This window comes from Vulpes lagopus, chromosome 3 (genome assembly GCF_018345385.1).
Source record: "Vulpes lagopus strain Blue_001 chromosome 3, ASM1834538v1, whole genome shotgun sequence".
NCBI classification, from domain to species: Eukaryota; Metazoa; Chordata; class Mammalia; order Carnivora; family Canidae; genus Vulpes; species Vulpes lagopus.
In genome coordinates, this window is record NC_054826.1 from 114,713,857 (window position 1) to 114,737,560 (window position 23,704).

The 23,704-nt window shown below is 44.1% G+C and overlaps 1 protein-coding gene across 7 annotated transcripts in view; it reads right to left on the reverse strand.

Annotated features, from left to right (window-relative positions):
* The window catches only part of VPS35L (VPS35 endosomal protein sorting factor like), a 115,293-nt gene that overhangs the window by 77,622 nt on the left and 13,967 nt on the right, over positions 1–23,704 (reverse strand). For 6 of the 7 annotated variants that reach the window (XR_005986759.1, XM_041748320.1, XM_041748322.1 and 3 more), the window contains 4 exons: positions 20,868–20,944; positions 17,162–17,290; positions 9,822–9,906; positions 5,171–5,230 (listed from right to left, as the gene is read on the reverse strand). Coding sequence is in view for 6 of the 7 variants with exons in the window: in XM_041748320.1 (XP_041604254.1) it covers positions 5,171–5,230; positions 9,822–9,906; positions 17,162–17,290; positions 20,868–20,944 (351 nt within the window). In the remaining variant the exon portion in view is untranslated. Of the gene's footprint in view, positions 1–232; positions 343–5,170; positions 5,231–9,821; positions 9,907–17,161; positions 17,291–20,867; positions 20,945–23,704 lie in introns of those variants that run through there. The other variant, XM_041748325.1, reaches the window with a different exon arrangement.

Genomic DNA, 23,704 nt, shown 5'->3' on the forward strand with positions numbered 1-23,704 from the left:
GATCCAGACAGGAAAAGGGTTATTCTTAAATTCATTTGTCAATCATGCCTTGTGGAAAAAGGATGGGTGGGATTAATTTTCCTTCATATGACTGAATCATGGGACCTGAAACCCAAAAGCAAAAATAAGTCTCTGAGGTCAATAAAATCCCTCACTTTACAGATGAGGGACTGGAGATTCAGAAGTGAGCTAGCATCACCATAAGGTATAAGCCACCAGCGCTGGCAAGTACCTTGTCTACTGAAGCCCATGGCTGGACGCTGGGAGATCCCGGGGGTATAGCAATGCAAGCTGTCCCGGGTTCCACATCACCTGTAAGCTATATGATCATCTGCACATGCCAGTACAAAGGCTTCAGGCTTTCCTTCTAGCTTAAGAGATAATTTAAGAGAAAACTATGTTAGGTAGGACTTTAAAATCCTATAGCAAGGGATCCCTGGGTGGCTCAGCAGTTTAGCACCTGCCTTTGTCCCAGGGCTTGATCCTGGAGTCCCGGGATCAAGTCCCATATTGGGCTCCCTGCATGGAGCCTGCTTCTCCCTTTGCCTGTGTCTCTGCCTCTCTCTCTCTCTGGGTCTCTCATGAATAAATAAATCTTTAAAAAATAAAAAATAAAATCCTGTAGCAAAGTGGGGTGCTGGCTGGTTCACACAACTCTTCATCTTGGGGTCATGGGTTGAAGCCCCACTTTGGGTTTAGAACTTACTCAAAAAAATGAAAGTTATTTAAATTCTTGTAGCAAAGTAAATCTTACATTCTTTTTTTTTTTTTTTAAGATTTTATTTTTATTTATTCATGAGACACACAGAGAGAGAGGCAGGCTCCATGCAGGAAGCCTGATGTGGGACTCGATCCCAGGACTCCAAGATCACGCCCTGGGCCAAAGGTAGACACTGAACTGCTGAGCCACCCAGTCATCCCAAATCTTACATTTTTATACTTCATTTGCTCAACACAAATGTCTTAACTAAAAGTAATATTCTAGGCTCTCAAGAGTTAACAATACACAAGACAGACCCTGTCCTCATGAAGCTTATATTCCAGTGGAGAGAAAAACATAATAAACAGTGAAAAGAATAAGCAAGCAAGCAAACAAATCAGGTAATATCTAGTAATAGCCAATACTATGAAAGATATAAAACTAAGTATTAGGCTAGACAGTGACTTGAGGGTACAATGTCATTACACAGGATGGTCAGAGAAGACTCTGGCAGAGGTGGCATTCGAGCAGAGCCCTGAAATGCAAAAAGAAGTCTGCCATGTTTAGATGTAGAGGAAATGTATTCCAGGAAGAAGTAACATCAGGTGCAAAGGTCCTGAGGTAGCTATGACCTCCAGATGGTCAAAGAAGAAAAAAGCAAGCCAATGGGGCAGGCAGGCAGGAGAGAAGCAGGCACTGTATGCCAAACCATACAAGGCTGCGGCCTCGGTAAGGAGATTGAGAGTTTTCCTAGTGCAACAGTAACTCCCTGAAGGGTTCTCGGCAGAGGAAGGGCCTAATGTGACATGATTTATACTTTAGCACTTGGGCTGCTTACATGGAGAATCAATTCAGAATGTGGAAATTAATTCACAGACTTCAATATAACAAAGAGCTGAGATGCTTCTTTCTATTCCCACCTATTTTTCTTTTACACTGGTTCTTTTGTCAACCTTGAACTTCTGTGGATATTTTAGGAGGAGGGAGACCAAGGAGTCTAGTTCTCTTTCCTTTGCCAAGCTGGCTACCCAAGGAGTGAGAGGTCTCTTTACATAACGGTGCTTATAGGGATGTCATCTTAGCATGCACGTGAAAGGCCAGGTCAGCTAGGGACGTGCTTATCCAGATGCAGCCAACATCAGCCATGGGAAAAAACTGGAGACGGGAATGCTGACAACAACCAAAACATGATAAACCCAAGATATCTATCCCATGATGGAAATAAAGTTACTTTATCATGTAGGGTGGATGGTCTCTCCACGCATATGCTGGATTAAGAAACGGTAGGGGGAAACCATCACCTACAGGGATATGTACGTTCCATGACCCAAAAGGACACCAGTATCCTTCCTTCTACACTCATAAAATAGGTATGCCTTAGTTAAAATTCCTGAAGGTGAAGGGCACAAAAATTTAAGTCACCAGTCAGAACTTGATTCAACTGGAAAGAATGAGCACACCTGCCACCAGATTTCTCTCTGTACATAATCTCTTTAGGCAGAATTCCACACAGTAGATTTCAAAAGCTTTCTTCATAAATATTGCTAAGAGACATCCCCAAAATCACTGCCATTTTTTAGAGAAATTTCCCCTTTTCCCTCTCATGTTCTTAGAACCAAAGAACACTACATGCAGAGGAAGATTTTCACTGAAAGAAGAAAAAAATTACATTATTTTCAAGAAAAACAGAAGCTTGATTTGCATCGCTCGAGGGAAAAAAAAAGTATTGAGGAAGGAAGGGTTTTAGTGATAAAAGTGCTAATTAACAAATTTAGACAAGGACTAGAAATGAATATGAAAATAGTCTACTATCTTGAACTTCTATAGTTTAGGTAGGAGATTGTTAGTAATTTTTCCTTGACTCTAAAATATTGTTTATATACTTAGTGAAAATTAGGAGGAAGGAAAATTATTGTAAATGCAAATTCAAAGGACTCTGGGGGGGTTAGGCAGGTAATATAAATATTATGTGGTTAGGTGTACAACAGTAGGAAGGAGTAGATTGTGTATCAAAAAGCATTTTAAAAAATACTGTTGGGAGGGGCGCCTGGGTGGCTTAGCTGGATAGGCGTCCAACTCATGATTTCGGCACAGGTCATGATCTCAGGGTCCCAAGATCAAGTTTCAAGTCAGCTCCATGCTCAGCAGGGGGTGTGCTTGAGATTCTCTCTCCCCCTGTTCCTCTCCCCCCACCCACCCACTCCCTGTGCTCACTCACTCTCTCTCAAATAAATAAATCTTTGGGGGGAAAATGCTGTTGTGGGGCACCTGGGTGGCTCAGTTGATTAGGCACCTGACTCTTGATTTCAGCTCCGGGCATAATCTCAGGGTTGTGAGATCAAACCCCAAGTCAGGCTCCATGCTTGAGATGTTCTTTCTCTCTCCCTCTCTGCCCCTCCTTCTGTCCCTCTCTAAAATAAATAAATATTTGGGTGGGGGGAATGCTGTTGTAGGGGCAGCTGGCTGGCTCAGTCAGTATAGTATGCAACTTTTGATCTTGGGGTTGTGAGTTCAAGACCTACATTGGATACAGAAATTACTAAAAAGTAAAATCTTTAAAAAAATATATTATTGTAGCCACAAAAAAACATCTATTTGGGTTTAATTTTGCTTAGAGGCAAGCATTACTGCTGCTGATATGGCATACAAGTTGTCAAGTTTAAGTTAACTAAGTGTACCTAGATCTATTCCCAAATCCTTAAAGCTGAGAGAGAAGGCCTTTGCACTCAAGCTCTGAAGCTCGCCCTGCCTACCCCTCCAGATTCACTGCTTCCCAATCTTTTTTTTTTTTTTTTTTTTTAGATTTTATTTATTTATTCATGAGAGACACAGAGAGAAAGACAGAGACATAGGCAGAGGGAGAAGCAGGTTCCCTGTGGGGACCCTGATGCAGGACTTGATCCCAGGACCCCAGGATCACACCCTGAGCCAAAGACAGATGCTCAACCACTGAGACACTCAGGCATCCCACTGCTTCCCAATCTTGAGATGCCTTAGAACACGGGAGGGACTGTTAAAAACATCACACATGTGATGTGGTGCAGGGGAGGGTCTAGAACATCCAATAAGAATATGATGTGAGCCATGTTCAAAGGGATAAAACAAATTTTAATAAAATGCATCATTTAACTCAATTCATCCAAAATGTCATTTCAACATGTGATCGATTTTAAAAATCATTGGTGAGATATTTCATGGTCTTTTGTTTGTATTAAGTCTCTGAACTCTAGTGTATTTTTAATACACACACCACACCTTAGTTTGGACTGGCCAGATCTCAAGTGCCCCCCCATGACCAGTGGCCACCATGTTGGACAGCACAGATCCAGCACAAAAGCAAGGCTCCCACTAGCTGGGCAGGGCCATGGGCAAGTCTTTGGCTCTTCCCCATGGGTTTGCTCATCTGATACAAGATGACTCTCCAAGCCCTAAAGGTATAAGGAGTTCTGTCTCTTTCTGAGAAATAGCTATATCAAGTCGTTTTTAAAATAACAGATACAAAAAATAAAATAAAATAAAATAAAATAAAATAACATATACAGGGGTACCTGGGTGGCTCAGTTGGTTAATTGTCTGCCTTCAGCTCAGGTCATGATCCAAGGGTCCTGGGATCGAACCCCACATTGGGCTCCTTGCCCAGCAGGGAGCCTGCTTCTCCCTCTCCTCCCCACTCATGCTCTTTCTCACTATCTGTCTCTCTCTCAAATAAATAAATCTTAAAAAAGTAAATAAATAAGATAACAGATACATAGATGAAGGAAAGAATGAATATGCGAACAGGTCAATTATGGGTTACTGTCGCTGATGCCATCATCTAGTTGAGAACCGGAGCAGCTGGAGCAAGCTCATTGTTGTAACTTGTATAGATAAAAAAAATGTTTCCTTACAGCAAGTCTAGGAATCTGAAAGGAGGGGCGAGAGGTAAGAAAAGCTGCTGCTGAGAGTTCATGTTGCCAGATAAATCATCATTTACATGACAACAGAGATTCACTAAACAAGTTGTTCCATAATAACCCCCTGAGAATTTTAAATGCATTGGCAATAAATTTAATGCACACATCACTTATGCACAGATTGTAAATTCAAAGTATCTGTTATTGATTTATTTGACATTGTTCTTTAATTCAGAGTCGGTTTCTGCAATTGGCTTCTCAGGAAAGATATAAAGGAAGAAATGTCAAGCAGGTGGAGGAATTTAGGTTGGTATAAAAGTTCAGCTGAATCTAGTTGTAATATCTTCATTTTCGTGGACTCAAATTGCCCAAATTCTTAGCCAGGCCATTTAAAAACCATCTAATGTTTTTAGAAAACGGAGACGATCAGAAATCTGCAAAGCTGTTTCTTCTACTTTTAACACATGAAAAACAAAACAAATCTTATACCGAGTCTCCATAAATCCTGACTTGATAGAAGCCTTCTAATCACAACTCCAGGGGCAGAGTGAAACCAGTAGAACAGCTATGACATTACCTGGTAAGACGCTGCGGTTATCCACACACATGGAGAAGATGCGCTCATACACGAGCTTTCCTGGGGACAAAAGGCCATATGGCGTTAGCATCACTCTCTTCAGGAGCAAACGTTAAATAAACGTTTGTTAATTAGGGACGGAGACGGCATTTCCCAGAGCACTTTAACTTACGATAGTATGCTGCCACCCAGTGGGACAAATTTTAAGCAACGTTTCTTTTGTTTATGTTTTTAATAAAACGAGGGGACTTGTTCTTTATGTGATGCAGGAAAGTCATCCTTCTCCCCTTAGGGAGGGAAGCTTACAGCCAAAGGGACCACAGGCACCTCCATTCACTCAACACTCAACAGTCACGTTATGCTTCTAAGTCAGAGGCTGCAAATGGGCAGCCTGTGCGTGGAAACCAGCCAGGGATCCATTTTGTTTGGCCCACAACACCAAGGCTCATGAAATGCTTTAACATTTTTTTTTAATTAGTTGCCAAGAGGGAAAAACTTTCATTCATGTGAAAGACCAGGTTTCCTGCTTCTTCGCAAATGATATACCAAAAATGGCCCATCTCCCTACAGGACAAAAATGAGCTACGACAGATCAGTAACCACCACTCCAAATGGCATATGTAGCACCCAGTTTGTCCCCATCTCCACCATGCTGCGTCTCAACAACTGCCTGCTTCACTCAGGTATGTGATCTGCCTGAAGCATCAAAATTTGAGATTCAACTAGCAAGTGCTAAAAGGGTAGAAACTTGTGTCTGTTCTGTTCACAGATATATCCTCAGTACTAAGATCAGTGCCTGGCATACCATGGACGCTCAGTATTTATTAGATGCATAAGCAAACATATTTCAGGTGATGTGGGTCATAGGTCACTGCTGCAACTATTAAAATCGCTGCTGTAGCTGGAAAGCAATCATAGACAATGTATAAACAAATGGAGGTGGCTGGTTGTGTTCCAATAATAATAAAACTTTATTTACAAAAAACAAGTGGGCAGGGGCATCCCCAGTAGCTCAGCGGTTTAGCGCCACCTTTGGCCCAGGGCGTGATCCTGGAGACCTGGGATGGAGTCCCATGTCGGGCTCCCTGCATGGAGCCTGCTTCTCCCTCTGCCTGTGTCTGTGCCCCTCTCTCTGTGTGTGTCTCTCATGAATAAATAAATAAAATCTTTAAAAAAAAAAAAAAAGAAGAAGTGGGCAGGGTAGATTTGATCCACATGCCACCCCTTCATCTAGCACTAAAAGCTTTATTCTGTGTGTGGTACTGTGGAAAACGCTATCAACATTGAAGGGATAGAAATTATAGTTCTATTCCTTTCCTGGAGCCTCCCCAAATTACCTTTAATGTCAAAAGTATTTCCCTGAGCTCGTGTTATTTCCCCCCCCGCCCCATGACCCCATCATTCAGGGAAGCAAAGAATCACACATGGGAAAAGAGACAGGAAGTTCTAAGAACATGGAGTCAAATGACTTCACCAAGAAATGACACAAGGCTAGGACAAAGGGCAGGAAGCCATCCAACAGAAGAGGAGCCATCCAGGTGCCTCTCCCAGTATGGACTACTTATGTTACAATTACATAAAGATACTTGTTGAAAAGGCACATTGCTGGTGCCCACCTCAGAGCTAGCGAAAAATAGTATTTTGTAGGGGAAGGACTAGCAATATGAATTTTGAATAACCTTGCTAGGGAATTCTTACATACACCCAAGTGTGAGAACCATGGATTTAGGCAAGCACCATGGGTCTCTGAGCTAAAATTTGCCATGGGTGTGGGAAGCGGGAATCCCTAAAAATAGTAACAAGCCTCCCTCCTCCCTCTGAACCACACTGGTCCCTAACCTCAGCTAAACACTCAAAGCACCTGGGGGGCACCTGAAAATAGGCTGGTGTCTGTGTCTGTCCCTAGAGGTTCTGACAGAATTGATCTAGGGTGCAGCTTGACCACTGGGAGTGTTTGGGGGGTTTTTTTTGTGTGTGTTTTTTAAGATTTTATTTATTTATTCATGAAAGACACAGAGAGATAGGCGGAGATATAGGCAGAAGGAGAAGCAGGCTCCCTGCAGGGAGCCTGATGCAGGACTCAATCCCAGGGCCCCGGGATCACGACCTGAGCCAAAGACAGAGGCTCAACCACTGAGCTGTCCAGGCGCCCCTGGAATTGTTTTTAAAGTTTCCCAGGTGTGCAGCCAAGGATGAAAACCCCTGCTCTATACCATCAGTTCAACTGAGAAGTTTCCAGGAAGCCTCAAGAGAACAAACTTCAGTTTTCAGAGCCACTTGCCTTTTCCCCCCTGGTAGGAAGTGCTTTCCTTTACCTGCAGCCAAGGGCTCCCACAGCACCCACACCTGGTGCCATGACGGGCCTCCTCTCTGATGACCACAGAACAAGGTACTGGGACGTTATACAGTTTTACCTTGGGCCATCACACAGCAAGCCATGCTGGGAAGCCGTGTAACCTCTCACCTGCTATGGTCCATGGACCAGACTGAAAAGCAGAAAACACCTTTACTTCCTCCATAAGAAGCCCACCACCCCTCTAAAACCACAAGCAATTTTTATATTTTACGTTCATATGCTAAGAGGCCTTGAACTACAAAATCATCTTTGGCCAAACGAGTTTGGTGAATTTTGTTTTCCTTTGTTACAGTAATAGACAATGGTCTTGAGAAGTAACACCCAATGCTAGATTTACTGCCTTTCCTAACTTGCCATCTTATGAATCAAAAAGACTAAAATAAGTAATGGCAGTAGCAGCCACTAACATTTTCTGAACACTTAACTTTGTACCAGAGACTGTTCAAAGTCACTTACACTGATCCCACCAGCAAGCTCTTGGGAAAGGAAAAACAGGATATGCTTCCTATGCATTCTCTTAATTAATTCCCTCCAAACACCCCCAGAGGCAGGATCTATAATGCCCATTTTACAGGGGAAGAAACCAAGGCTCAGGTGTACGCAACTCAAGAACAGGAGACACAGGCATGGGACAAAGGCCAGCTCTGTGCTTGGTGCTTCTGGAAGAGCTCCAGCATGCGCCTTCACCTGTGCACAAGCTCAGAGCCATGTCCCACATCCCTGCTCAGCAACCTGGGTTAGTCACATCAACCATTAAGCACCTGCCCGCACACCATCAAGCAACCTGCCTACAGAGCAGTGTTACGACCCTGCATGTGGGAAGGATCTCAGCGCTCTGACCTTCCACCCAAGTGAGGCAGATCCCCACTCCTTTTGTAAAAGGTGAAAAACGTGCATTCTTTTCCGCACAGAGCACAACAGAGTCTCCTGGAGCACCTGCAGCCAGAGGCTGCCTCTGGATCCTGAGGAATGTTATTCGCCACCAGATCCTGACTAGAGCACCACTGGGAGCACTGTCTGGAAGTGGAGGAAGGAGAATGGTGTTGAAAGCTGGTACCTCATTTGAATGTTTGGTTTTAAAAAATAAAAACATCCCCCTGATTCTAAATTCAAAAAAAGGCTTCGGTAACGGAGGGAAGTTTCTCTCTGGCCCATCCCTATCCACCCCACTGCCCCTGCCGGCCTCTGCAGGCTCCTGCTTCCATTCAATTTCTTGGACAAATTCCTTCTAATTGTTCTTCAGGCAAACCAAAGTGAACGTGAACCAGTATCCTAATCTCTCCTTTCTTACACAAAACAGAACATACTCCATGGCTGTTCTGCGTCTTGACTCTTTCACATGACAACATAGATATCCTGGAGATCTCTCCACACTGGAACGTGGAGCACGTCCTCACTCGTTCTTATGGGCTTCCTCTGCTCCAGGGTACCAATGGACCATCATTATTTAACTGGTCCCCTACTGATGGCCACTTGGGTTGTTTCCAGGGTTCTGCTATCACCAATGGGATGAGTTCCCAGAGGTGAAGTTGCCAGGTCAAACGTACACATATTTGTAATTTTCACGGAAAGCAAAATTTCCCCTGTGAGCCAAGTACAAGAGAAATAAAACAGGTCTTTGACTACAGAGAGAACCCAGGGGATGCCTGCATGGCTCAGGGGTTGAGCATCTGCCTTCGGCTCAGGTTGTGATCCCAGGATGATGCTGCAAGAAGCCGCACAAAAGCTGCCTTGTCAGTCCAAGCACGAGAGGACTGTTGGCTTGGGCTCAGGTGTTCCCAGGGAAGACTGATAAAAATGGACAAAGTGGAGAGAGACCTAGGAGACCAAAGAGTGGATTGGCAGACCAGACACAGGGTACAGGGGAGAAGACTCTCAGATTTCTAGCTTGGGAGCAGGGTGCTGACATTCCCTAGGACAGAAACCCACTTGGGGTGCTGGGAAGGGAAGCTGAGTTCAGTTCTGACAAAGTGAGTTCTAGACACTATGACATGGCAAGGGATGGGAGCTGGTTTAGACAGGATGTGTGCTTCCTCCCCCATCCCTCCCACCCCATCCCAACTTCACTTGCTTGCTTCACTAGCCTATCAGAAGCTTAGAAAACACATAATTTAAAATTCTCTCAAACACAGCACCCTTGTTACTGACCGGGGAGCAGCGGGGTGGCTTGGTCTCCCTTGTGTTTCACTCAATTACTTGAACAACAACAGAAATTAAAGCAACAACACTACCACCCAATATCTGGCAAAACAAATGTATTTCCTAGATTGGAAGATGAATAGGACTAGTACTTACCAAATGTATCGAGTATGTCGGTGATAAGGACAAATTTGCTTGGGTAGAACTGAATAACGCTTGTGTCCGAAAGAAGCTTTGAACACTAAAAAAAGAGAAGTGAAAAGGAAATTCACTCTGTCATGTCAGACTTGGTTGCAATGCTCCAGGCCTGGAAAATTCATTTCTACAAACTAGTGCAGGTGTTTACCATGTGCCAAGCCTCATGTAAGACACTGGAGACATAATGAGAAGCAAAATCACTGTCCTCTTGACAAGGGGGGGCCAGGCTGCTCACTACAGAGCCTCTTATGGAAAGACACCATCACCTCCCCCCAAGGAAGCCACAGGACTGAGGAATCTTATCTAGAAGAGTCTTTGCTTATACACCCAATGATGACTCCACCTTTGTTCCAAGTACTTTTCAGCATGGCTTGCTCTGGTTTATATCAGGATGGTCTTGACTCTTAAACATCCTTTTCTATGAAATGACCCCATAAGCACATCTCCAGGATTTCTTAAACTAACATTTGGGTTTTTAAGTACAGTTGACACACAATGTAACATCAGTTTCAGGTGGACAACATAGCCACTAGACAACTCTCTATGTAATGTTATGCTCACAAGTGTGGCTACCATCTGTCACCATAAAACATTATCACAATAGCACTGACTATATTCCCTATGCAGTACCTTTTATCCCCATAGCATCAATTATTTATCTTCACTTTAAAAATTTCCTCTAAAAGGAAACCGGACAAGCTTCAAAGAGCACATGTTTCTCTGCAACTACGATATGCAATATTGGAAACACTTTGGCTTTGCAGGGATTCACTCAATCCCTATGCCTGTATCACTCACGCCAAAGTGCCATCAACATGTTCAGCTTGCCTTTTTTTTTTTTTTTTAACACACCGAGAGAGAGAGAGAGAGAGAGAGAGAGAGAGAGAGAGAGAGAGAGAGAGAGAGCGAGCCAGGAGGGGCAGAGGGAGAAGAAGAGAGAATCCCAAGCAGGCTCACACCAACGTGAATTGGGGCTCAATCCTATCACCCTGAGATCACAACCTGAGCCAAAATCATGAATCAGACCCTCAACCAACAGAGCTACCCAGGAGCCCTGACACATTCTAAACAAACTCTTAATGCAAGACTACAGCCACACAACATAACCCTAGACACCCCAGATTAAATCCTCTTTTATGAGCAGAAACAAAAAACCTATTTCTTCTTTGAATAACAAAGCTTAATGCCCCTGATATCTTTACAAATTCAAAAGTCAGCACAAGGAACTAAATAACTCGCCAGACTCTATCATTCCAATGCTTGACCTTCAGGTACAAATACGTCACTTAAAAACAAAAGACACTTGGACCTTTAGAAGGAGTCCTTTAATATGCATTTCCCAGGTGCAGAAAATGGAAATAATGTGTATCAGATGGAGAGGTGGCCTGATACAGGTTTTCAGCTTGGAACTGTTACCTAGTTTCCAACTTGTTACATTCATCAAGGGTCTTCTCAGTATTACAGCCTAAAGGTAAACAGCCTTTCTGATTGTGAAACATTGTCTTACAGCCCAAAGGTTAGTGGGGGGTGGGGCCGAAGGGTGAGGGGGACGTAAGCTGTTAAAACAATGGTGTTGACAACAAACGTGGCATTTGGACATTCATAGAAGTCCACTTCCTGATGCCTTGCTTTGTGTTCTTCATATGCCCTTTATGTGAGCTCCAACTTAAACAATTGCCCCATGAGATTTCAGGGCTTGGAAAAAGCAAACAACTCTGAATCCTAGTGACTGTTTACAATACACAGCCCTTGGTTCCTAGGGATGTGACGTCTCCTGAGTTCCTACTCAGAGCCCCTCAGAGAGGAGTTACTGCCCAGTGGTGAGGTGGGAAGCCAGAATTCAAACAGAAGACTTCAAATTAAACACAGCTGGGGCTTCCCAACATCTGCGTACTGATTTTTCTCCCAAGCTGGTATCACAGAACATCGATTTTACTCAAGAGAACAGGAAGCAGAATTTTTTTAAATGCGCAGTTAAAGTCGTAATTATGGCCCACATTGAAATCCCCCCTTTAAATCACTAATTTGAAGATGCCAGTTTTTTAAAGCTTTGGTGCAGTTTCCAAAATTAACATCAGGCCTGTGTGTGTGTGGAAATTATGGATTCCCTGGGCACCTAGGTGGTTCAGTCGGTTAAGTGTCTCCAACTCTTGATCTCAGGGTCGGAGATCTGAGTCTTGAGTCTGAGCCTTGTGTTGGGCTCCGTGCTGGGCATAGAGCCTACATTTTAGAAAACAGAGGTGGGCACCTGGGTGGCTCAGTGGGTGAGCATCTGCCTTCAGCTCAGGTCATGATCCTGGCGTCCTGGGATTGAGTCCGCATCAGGCTCCCCGCGGGGAGCCTGCTTCTCCCTCTACCTCGGTCTCTGCCTCTCTGTGTGTGTCTCTCATGGATAAAAAAATATATATATTAAAAAAAAAATAGATTCCTTGCTCCATGTCAAACCTACTGGTCAAAACCTTCAGCCAAGGTGTCAGAGAATAGGCATTTTTGACAAAGGCTCCAAGTGACAGCTGCACTAGAACCCAGGATACACTGGGTTCGTGAGACCCACAACCTGCAGCCTCCTCCAAATGGACTAAGGAACCTACAGCCCCCTGGTTCTCAGCTTCAGAATCATCTGGGGAGCTTTTAAAAATAATGCCACCTGGATCCCACTCCCAGAGATTATGATCAAGCTGGTCTGGGCACAGCCCAGATTCAGGACTTTTTTAAAAGCTCCCAAGGGATTCTGATGTGCAGCCAAGGTGAAGAAGCACTGTGGCAGACACTTCCTCAATAGCTGACTGATAAATTACTCTGCCTGAAATACTTGCTATGGAAAGGATCAGCACTGCTGGAAAAGTACTAAAAAGGGTGTTTTTCATTTGTTTCCAATTAGCAACATCCTATAAGGACACTAGGCAATTTCTAAAACATATGTGTGTGTGTGTGTGTGTGTGTGTGTGTGTGTGTGTGTATTTGAATAGCCAAACAAAATGAAGTGAAACATAGCCTATGGCCACGTACTAAGAAAGGAAGATGGGCTGAATGAAGCAAGCAGACTAATTAATCAGAGGATAATTACTATTGAGAATACATGGGGAGGGATCCCTGGGTGGCGCAGCGGTTTGGCGCCTGTCTTTGCCCAGGGCGTGATCCTGGACACCGGGGATCGAATCCCACGTCGGGCTCCCGGTGCATGGAGCCTGCTTCTCCCTCTGCCTGTGTCTCTGCCTCTCTCTCTCTCTCTCTCTCTCTCTCTCTCTCTCTGTGTGTGTGTGTGTGTGTGTGACTATCATAAATAAATTTTTAAAAAATTTTTAAAAAAAGAGAGAATACATGGGGAAAAAATCCTAAAAATAAGAAAAATACAAACATAACATAAAAATACAAACAACATGATAGAAAAAAATGTGCAGAAAGAATCAACAAAAGCCACTTTACAGAGAAGGAAACCCCAACAGCCAATAAATGTGTGAAAAGAGGCTCAATCTTATTATAATCAGAGAACTGCAAATTAAAACCACAATACAATATAATTTTATTACTTCCTAAATTGGAAAGATTAAAACAGAAAGTCTGCTCATACCAAATGTTGTTAGGATGCTCAACAGCACAGACTCACACCATCCCACAGCTGCTACGAGCACATGCTGGCACAGCTATGCTAGAAAACAATTTGGCATTGCCTGGTAAAGCTGAAGAGGCACATGCCCTGCACCCAAGCAATTCTACTCTCAGGTATGGACTCCCATCTCCAGAGAGGCCAGCAGACACATCCAAGAATGATCACAGCAACACCATTCACAACAATGAAAAAAGGAAAAATTAGATGCCATCAACAGAAAGAATGATACATCTTTTACACATCAGTAGACTCACCACTGTTAAGATGGCAAATCTAACCAACTTTGTAAAGTCAACACAATCCCTATCAAAATCCCAGTTCTTCAGGGGGAGGGGTACAGGTAGTCGACAGAAATTGACAGGCTGATCCTAAAAAAAAAAAATCACATGAAAATGCAAAGGACCCAGGATAGCCAAAATACTTTTGGGAGGGAAAAAAAAAAAAAGAACCCAGTTAAAAGATTTACACTAAACAGTTTCAAAAGTTACTGGGGACACCTGAGTGGTACAGTTGGTGAAGCATCCAACTCTTGGCTTTGGCTCAGGTCCTGATCTCAGGGTCGTGAGACCCAAGCCTCTCATTGGGCTCCACCCAGCATGGAGTCTTTCTTAAGATTCTCTCTCTCCCTCTCCTCCTCCCGTGTACACTTGCACACTTGTGCATGCCCTCTCTCTAAAATAAATAAATCTTAAAAAACAAAAACAAAACCCTCCCCTAAAGCTATGGTAATCAAGACAGTGTGGTACTAGCAATAACGACAGATTTATACAGATTTATGGGATTGACTTATAAGTCCAGAAATAAACCCTTACATCTATGGTCAGGTGACTTTTGATGAAGGTGCCAAAGTAATTCAATAGAGGAAAGACAGCTTTTCCAACAAACACTGATGGAACAACCAGGTATGCACATGTGAAACAAATAAATCTAGACCCTTATACTGGATAGAAAAATCACCTTGAAATGGACCATAAACTTAGATGTAGGAGCTAAAATATAAAACTTCTAGAAGAGGGGTGCTTGCCTGGCTCAGTTGCTAGAGCATGCGACTCTTGATCTTGGGGTTGTGAGTTTGAGCCCCCCAAACTATAGAGATTACTTAAAAATCTTAAAAAAAAAAAAAAAAAAAGCTCCTAGAAGAAAACGAAAAAATTCTCACCAACTAGGATTAGGAGAAGAGTTATTAGCTAGAACTCCAAAAGTCTGAGCCAAAAGAAAGACAATTGATAAACTGGATTTCACTAACATTAAAAACTCTTCCATTTCAAAAGACATTATTCTGGAAATGAAGACAAGCCACAAACTAGGAGAGGATTCCTGTAGATCAGCTACTTGATGAGGAACTTTTTTTTTTTTTTAAGATTTTATTTATTTATTCATGAGAGACACAGAGGGAGAGGCAGAGACATAGGCAAAGGGAGACGCAGGCTCTGTGCAGGGAGCCCAATGCAGGACTTGATCTCGGGATTCCAGGATCACGCCCTGGCCGGAAGGGAGGTGCTCAGCCACCCAGGCGTCCCAATTGATAAGGAACTTGTATCAAGAATAAAGAATTGTTACAACTCAACAAGAACATAATGTAATTTTAAAAATGAGCAAGTCTTTTTCAACACACGTTTGGCTAACATAAATACGAAAATGGCCAAAGAGCATATGAAAAGAAGCTTAACATCATTGGGATTGCAAATTAAAACCACAAAGGAGATACCACTTCAAACCCACTAGGGTGGCTATAACCGAAGTGAGAGTAAGTCAAGCATTGGAAAAGATGTAGAGGAAATGGAACCCTCATGCCCTGCTGATGGGGTTTCAAACGCAAAACATTTTGGCCATGTCTCAAAAAGTAACACATTCCCTTATCATAAGACTCAGCAACTCTACTCCCCTAGGAATCCACCCAAGAGAAATGAAAGCATATGTCCGCACAAAGACTCATACACAAATGTTCACAAGTGACATCATTCATAACAGCCAGAGTGGAAATGACCTCAGCGCCCATCAAGTTGTTAACAGGTAAGTAAAATGTGGTTCTCCATACAACGGAGTACTAGTCAGCAGTAAAAAGTTACAAAGTATTGATATACTACAGCGTGGATAAACCTCAAACACGTAATGCTAAGTGAAAGAATCCAGAGGCAAAAGACTACATATTGAATGATCCCTATGCAGAAAATATCCAGGCAAGGCAAATTTATAGTCAGAAAGCAGACTGGTGGTTTTCTGGGGCTGGAAGTGGCAGGGTCTGACTGCAAATAGGCCTGAGGGAATTTGAGGGAGGGGGGTAAGAAAATGCTCTAAAACTGAGTTGTGTAATAGTTGAGCAACTTACTAAAAATTACTGAAATACATTTCAGGAAAATTACTATACCAGAGGATCCCTTATCACAGAGCAAATAAGGTGAACTGTGCATAGTTCTCCAGACTATGCCTCTTAAGACTCTCTTTTTTGGTTAAAGAAGCAGTCCTTAAAAAGTATGGAAAGTCAGTTACTATTCAACAGATGTGGAGTTAATGAAACACTTCCATGATTCTTTCCTTTGAGAAGACAAGAATCAAATCTTCTCCAGATGTAAACTCTTGGACATCAAGTTCTCTACACTACAATTCTTTATGGGGAGATGTTGCCAATGAAAATACTTTGAAGAAGCACGTGTCAGTTTAGATATTTTCTTACTTGAGCCACTCAGCAAGCAACTCCCATCACGTGCATCCAGGATGAGAGAACTCTTCTTCAGGAGTATTTACTTTGTAAACTGACTGTGATCCAGGGGAAATGAGCTTGGGTTTGCCTCTGTCATGAAACACCACAAAAAAAAAAAAAAAAAAAGGCAATACACAGTGTCATCTTAAAAGACTTCAAGTACCCAGTGTAAAGACTGCCAGACTCTAACCTTCTCTCCAAATAAAAAGGTGAGAAAACAAATGTCACACTGCCATGACGTCAAGAGCAGGACTGTCCTTTTGAACTAAAACGGCTGCTCAGAAATTTTGTGAACTCTGCTCTGAAAATCATAATGAACACATGAGTCCTTTTAGAGTATACTTCTGAGCATGTTTTGCCAAGAGAAGATGATCTGAAGGGTCAAGAAACAGAATAAGCTGTTTTCCTTACAAAACTTGATCTTGTGATCCAAGAGTTGTCACAGATCAGCAAATTTGGCAAAAAAGGATTCAACAAATGTACCTCTCCTAACACCATAAACATGTTTTGTCACGTAATTATGCAGAATCTGAGCCAAAAATGCATATACCAGCGGCACGGAACAATTAGTCTCAAAAATACAAAGGAAATCTGATCAAGGAAAACCAAGACAGTTGGCCAATCTTTAGTCATACAAATCACAAACGTGTCAACAGCTGTATCAGGGCCAGTGAACCTTGCAATCCAGGGTGTATGTTGGGGGCGGGGGGATCATTAATTCCGTAATCCAAGCTGAATATCCTAGGACTGTGCAGTATACAACCTGTGCAGCTGTACATGGTGGCCCTGGGATTAGCCATCTCATAAAAACACAGATTTCACCATCATGGCCTTTCACAGGAAGTATGTGAAAATGGAACAAATGAAAAAAAACTAGGGTAAGGCCCTGAAGGCAGGCCTCTGAAAAACCCTAATTATCTATAAAAGAGTTTTACATAGGAAATTCTGGGGGGAAAAAAACAAAACAAAACAAACAGTAGACCTGACCTGGATGACTATTTTTAGAGCTTTCACTTTCTGGTCCGAGGCCCAGGCATCCTTCAGCGACTGGTTGAGCTCCTCTATGCGGTTCACATAATCCTGTTGAGTCAAATTCAACAGCTCCTTTTGGGATCCCTGTGGGCAGAAAGTAGGAAGGTGTAGGTATACAAGGAAAAAACATTATTTGGCCACTACCCCATGAACAATCCTGAGTATTAGCTGAGCTTTGGTCTCTAAGTCTTTTTCATACCCCCATCAGGACTGATAGCATCATCTTGCGACTAAAGAGGTTCTTTGAGTTTTCTGCAGACAGGCAAAGTGCAGGCACTCAGCCTGGCCTTGAAGCAAGTCAGACCTAAGTCAATCCCCAGCTCGGCAACTTACTGGCTGTCTGATTCCAAGTGAGCTACTTCCTCCCAAAGCCTTGTCTTTAACAAAGAACAGGACTCACCTTATTCAACAAATAATCAGTGGGATCTACCTTGAGCCAGGCTTGGGACAGCAGATGCCCAAGACACAAGGATGAGCAAAAAGACGTTATTTCTGCACTTAATGGAGTTTAATGTACAAAGGATGAGATGGATATTAATATAAACGGAGATAAAGCTCCAGAAGAAATAATTCTATGAAAACCTCTATTATGGTTCACTGAATCTGAGGTGCCCCTTGTCTTGGGAGGGTTTTTTGTTGTTGCTGTTAAGATTTATTTATTTGAAAGACAACACCAGACAGAGACAGAGTGAGTGCAACAAGCAGAGGGGAAGGGCAAGGAGAGAAGGAGAGAGAGAAGCAGGCCCTCACTACCCCCACCGCCAAGCAGGGGGCCCAACACGTGGCTCGATTCCAGGACCCTGGGATCATGACTCGAACCAAAGGCAGACATTCAGCAGACTGAGCCATCCAGGAGCCCCTGAGATGCCCCCTGGAAGAAGCACAGTTTTTTGTGTACCACTAAGGAAGGAAAAAAAAATGCCAATCACAGGCGTGCACCGAGACACGCAGCCCAATTTCAAGGATATTCAAACATGGTGGGAAACGTTTATCTCAGAATGGAAGAAATACAGTAACAAATAAATGGACTCCAGACTGGGGGGTCAAGAATGGTTTCCTGGAGGAAGGGATGCCTGAGGCAAACACTCACAGGTGTGTAGGTGTTACCGGACAATAGGGAAAGTGGGGTGCAGGGGCTCTTAATAAGACCGGGGGGAGGGCCTTCAGAACAGAGAGCAGACCACAACAAAAAGCTGTGGCAGCAGGAAAGCAGGACCATCACAGGGATGAAATCAACAATGAATGTAAAGACTTAGCACAGCCTTTGGCACGTGGTACCTGCCCGTTAATCCTTGGCTGTTGTTAATGCGCTATTTACAAAGCTCACAGGAGTGAGGGTCATACTAATCCATACGAGATCAGGAACCAAATCTTTTTAAAATTATATATGTGTGTGTATACACACACACATATATATACACACACATACACATACACACACATACACATACATACACATACAGTTATTTTGGAGGGGGCAGTGAGAAAGAGAGAAAGCATGAGTGGAAGAGGAGGGGCAGAAGGAGAGGGAGAAGCAGACTCCCTGCTGAGCAGGGACCCTGACACAGGGCTCGATCACAAGACCGGAGATGATGACCTGAGCCGAAGGCAGATGTCCAACCAACTGAGCCACCCAGGTGCCCACTCCCAGTTTTTTTTATATCAATGTTCCCTGGAATCCAAAGTGAAGAACTCTATTAAAGAAATACATGCAGAAGGTTCAGGAAATTTGGACCGATCCCAACTGGCCCCTGGAACTGCAAGATAGGGTTCCTCTTTGTCCCTCTGCAGTAGGAAGGGCCACGTGACTAATTTGGGCGAAAGGACTATGAGCACAATGGCATGTGTCCCTTCTGGGCAGAGGTGGTGAGAAGTGACCCTTTTTCCCCTAGAAACCATCTCCTGAGATGGCAGCTCTCAAGACGGTGGCGTGTCTGTCACCTTCAGTGGACAAGTAAGAGGAGGAAGAAATAAACTTTTGTTCTGTGAAGCCATGGAGATAGTGGAGGTTCATTTGTTAGCTCAGTATAACCCAGCCTTGCCCTGACTCCTAAGCAATGCCTGCCTGGAAGCCATGGGGCAGCCATCTGCTGCTGCGAACAAGGAGAAGCCAGAAAAATCAATCTGCAGTGGCGAAAGAGGGGGCAGGGCGAGGAAGGACAGGTATAGAGGCAGTGACAGGAGGCTACAGAGAACTGAGTGGCAGAGGACAGCTGCCTAAGTGTCTGAGTGATTCTCTAGCTCCTGGTTCCAGACTGCTGTGCCCTTGGGTTCAGGGTAATGTCACCGTGTTCTTCAACAGAGCCCCCATTTGCAACTGACGCCAGTTCAAGTGACATTCAGATTGAAGAGCTTTGATTCAAATGCTCAGCAGTTCCCCTCCTGCCAGCCAAGGTTGGCTGAGGATACACAGACCAAGGCTCCCCGGGCACCTTAATTCAAAATGTGTTCCTTCTGAATTGGGAAATAAGGTAGTGGACTAAGAGACTTTGCTGAGCACCCAGCAGCTGTGGTCTCAGAGCTGGAAGGACCTTGAACCAAGGGACAAGATGCAGGACAGAGCAATGGCTCCTGCCATCACACGGCCCTTTGTGGATTTCAAAGCATCACCATTCGGTCCATACAACCATATTGGTTACCCCCATGTTCTATTTAGGGAAGTGGAGATAGGAAAGGGGAATGCCCACGGGCACCCTGCTAATCAGCTAGGGCCTCCAGAATAAGGGTAAGCCAGTGGTGACAGCAACGAACACTCACAGCACATGCTGGGTGCTGAGTATAGGCACTTCATATACATTAACTTATTTAATTCCTATAATAACCCTAAGAGGCAGGTATTAGACAGCATCCCCCATTTTACAGATAATCAAACTGAGGCACAGAGTTGTTAAGCCCATTGCCCCAAATCCTGGAACTGCCAAACGGTAGAGCCAAGATTCAAACTCAGACTGCCTGGCTCCAGAGTCTGTCTTACTTACTTACATCCTTACTAGGATGCTAGGGCAGCTTCTCTAAGTGACATTCCAGAGGATGCAAACTCACCTGACACCAGGGGCCAGGCTAGGGTGTTCATGAGTGAATCGGGACAGGAAGGACTATAGAACCTGGATGGCACAGGCCCTGGTTAAATGCAGGAACGTGTACCCATAGTTTTCAGGCGGAATTCAAAATATATAGATATATACGTATACACGTACACATACACATTTGGATTTATATGCAAAATTTACCAATTTTTAAGAGTTGGCAAAGGAGTCACAGTCTCTAAAAGCAGATTTTCTGAAAGATTCCTTCCTGCAAGCCAGCAGAGCAGCCACACGCAGCCTCTGTATAAGGTATGATCTTTATACTATGCAAGGCGCTTCCCAGGGAGGTGGCTCCAGCTGGCTTTTCCAATTAGACCCTGTCCCCACACAACCCGGGTGTGCTAGGCATCGCAGTGACAAGACGCCTTCAGAAAACCAGCCCAGGGCAGCTCCTGTGTGCTCAGCCAACTGCACCGCTGGCAGCTTTCCCTGGATCGGTTGGTGCCTCGGGAGGAATGAGCACAATGCGAGGCTTGGGAATTAATCAAAGAGCAGCCACCGGGACACAGCTCACTTGGCAGAGGAAACTAAAGCGCCGACCCTCCCCGCGCTCAGCAAATGACTTGCTCACTCACCTCCTCAAAGTCATCCAGCTCCTCCAGCCTGGTGCGAACCTTCTCTGACATTGCGGATGTGGCAGTCCCGGCTTTGCCTAAACAGAACGGATTCATGTCACACAGGTGGCTTTCTCTGTCACCCACAACCCCAGGGGACAGCATCTTTCACTCTACACTTTATTCATCATGAATAAGGAGGGCACAGAACAATTTCATTACAGACAACTCTGAGATGGTTATATAAGGATGTCATTTTCACAAAAGTCCCACTAGCAACGTTTTTGCTGAGCCTCGGACTAACCATTCGGGCCAGCCTCGAAGTGGTTCCCCTCCACTGGATATTTACAAACTTTTCACTGAATCCTTTGTTTCCTAAAGAAAGCCAAAACAGAGAAGGATGCCAAAAATCCATCACGCAATTGTCTTCCACCAACAAAAGGCCCTCTCAGCCTCAGCACAGGACTGTACTCTGCTCCTAAAACCACCACCTCACTGTCTGCCCAGCACCAGGGCTTCAAAGCTCTCTCTCCATGCAAACGGGGCTGGCCAGGCCTCCTCCCATCACCTGTCAGCACAGATGTCTGCCATCCCATCCAGCTGCCAGCTGGCCCTCCGGCACCCCTCAACTCAGAAACCTTCCCCCGTCTGAAAGGGGCTTCTGTTCTGTTCTAGATCTGAGGTCCTCCTGCCACCCAAACTCACTCTCAGGAACGGAAGTTCATTCTTTGAAGGCACCGGCTTTTTAGATCTGGTGTAAACTCAAAGATCTGTCTGGGATCAGGCTGAGAACATGGTACAGTTATTTAATTACTAATGAATGACTACAAGTTTCCAAATAATGTTTTTCTTTTACCTCGTTTCTACTTTTCCTTCAATTTGAAATATAATACATAGAGAAAATGCACACGTGTATATTTTAACAGATAACCAAAACACCTTGGGACCACTACCCAGGCCAATACGGCCTTGCTTCCTATTCACCATTATCTTTAGTCGATAAAATTGACCTTTGTTGTTGCACAGAGCTGGTGCCCTACTGTTTATTTTCCACCGTGTGACTACACCACAGTGCATTTCTTATTCTACTGCTGATGGATGTTTGAGTTATCTCCTGTTTGGGGGTACCGTGAACAATGCTGCTATGAACGTTTCTGTGTCTCCTGGTTCATATACGCACGTTTCTTCAGGGCAGTGCCTTCTCAGACTTTTACAGGAATCACTCAGAGGAGTTAGCATGTGGATTCTGATTTTCAGTAAGACTGGCAGAGCCTGGGACACCTGGGTGGCTCAGCGGTTGAGCATCTGCCTTTGGCTCAGGGCGTGATCTCGGAGTCCTGGGATCGAGTCCTACATCGGGCTCCCTGCACAGAGCCTGCTTCTCCCTCTGCTTCTCTCTGTGTGGGTCTCTCATGAATAAATAAAATCTTTAAAAAAAAAAGACTGGCAGAGCCTGAGACTCTGCACATCTAATGACTCCCAGGTGATGTCAATGCTACTAGCCCTTGGACCACACTTTAAGAAAAACATAGGTTTGGGTAGAGTTGGAAAAATGCTTCCTTTCTGAAAAGGACCAAAATACTTTAGGTTTTGTGAGTCAAACAGTCTCTGTTTTAACTACTCAATTCTTCCATCATAGCACAAAAGCAGCCAGACAATAGATTACCAAACAGGTATGGCTGTATTCTAATAAAACTTTATTTACAAACTTAAACAGGGCCAGACCTGGCCTGCAGGACACAGTTTGCTGATTTCTGATCTAGAGTGTATCCTAATAGTAGAATTGCTGGGTCAAAGGGCTGGCCCAACTTCAATTTTAATAGATATCACAGAAGCGCTTTATACAGTGGTTTTTACCCTCTCACTGACAGCATTAGAGCTCCTGTTACTAGTACCTCCTCAACAGCAAGTAATCTCATCAGTCTTTCTGGTCTTTCCAAACTGGCAGACGTGGAACAGTATGATTTACTTTTTCATGGTTTGTTGTCCACATTACAGCCCTACCAAAGGTGCTCCCACTCTCTCGATTACTAAAGTGTTGCCCCCATGTGCAGAGAACGGGGAGAGCTGCATCTGCCATACTAGTGATTTGCATCCCAGTGGTACGTGAGCTGTGTCAGCTGCCTCCCAATCACCGGGGAGCTTCAAAAAAGCACTTCCCAGGGGTGCCCTGGTAGCACAGTCAATTAAGCATCCAATTCCTGGTTTCAGCCCAGGCTGTGATCTCAGGATCGTGAGACTGAGCCCCACGTTGAGCTCTGCACTCAGCAAGGAGTCCGCTTAGGACTCTCTCCCTCTGCCCTGCCCTCAACACCCCATGCACGTGTGCTCTTTCTCAAAGAAATAAATCTTTAAAAAATGCAATAGTTGGATCTTACTCAAGATAAATTCAGTAAGTGGAGTGGGGCCCAGGGGTCTATTTGGATAAAAGTTGTTCCGGTGACCCTGTTGCACAGCTAGCTTGAGGCAAAATGGTGCAGAGCTTCTGACCCTGTGTCCTGGCAGAAGAAACTGAGGACTGTAGTGTTCAGGGACCAGTGGCTGCTGAGACTGCTCCTGTCCCCAGAGCATCTGCCTTCTCACAAGGGATAAAGACCAAAGTAAAAGAGCTCTAAAAAGGAGAGTTTTAACTGTTTCCCAGCTGCTGAGGAGTTATTTGGAGTGGAGTCTATTGCTCTATAGCTAAAACCAGTGAGCTGATATTTTACTCTTAGTCACTTTGAGAGTCACTTTGGTCTCTCTCCCACCCCCCACTCATCACATAAATATGTATAATCTAGGCAATAACAGCTTTCATGGAATTAAACACCAGACTGGATTCCACAATCATTTTTTTTTCTTTGTAAAATTATACGAAT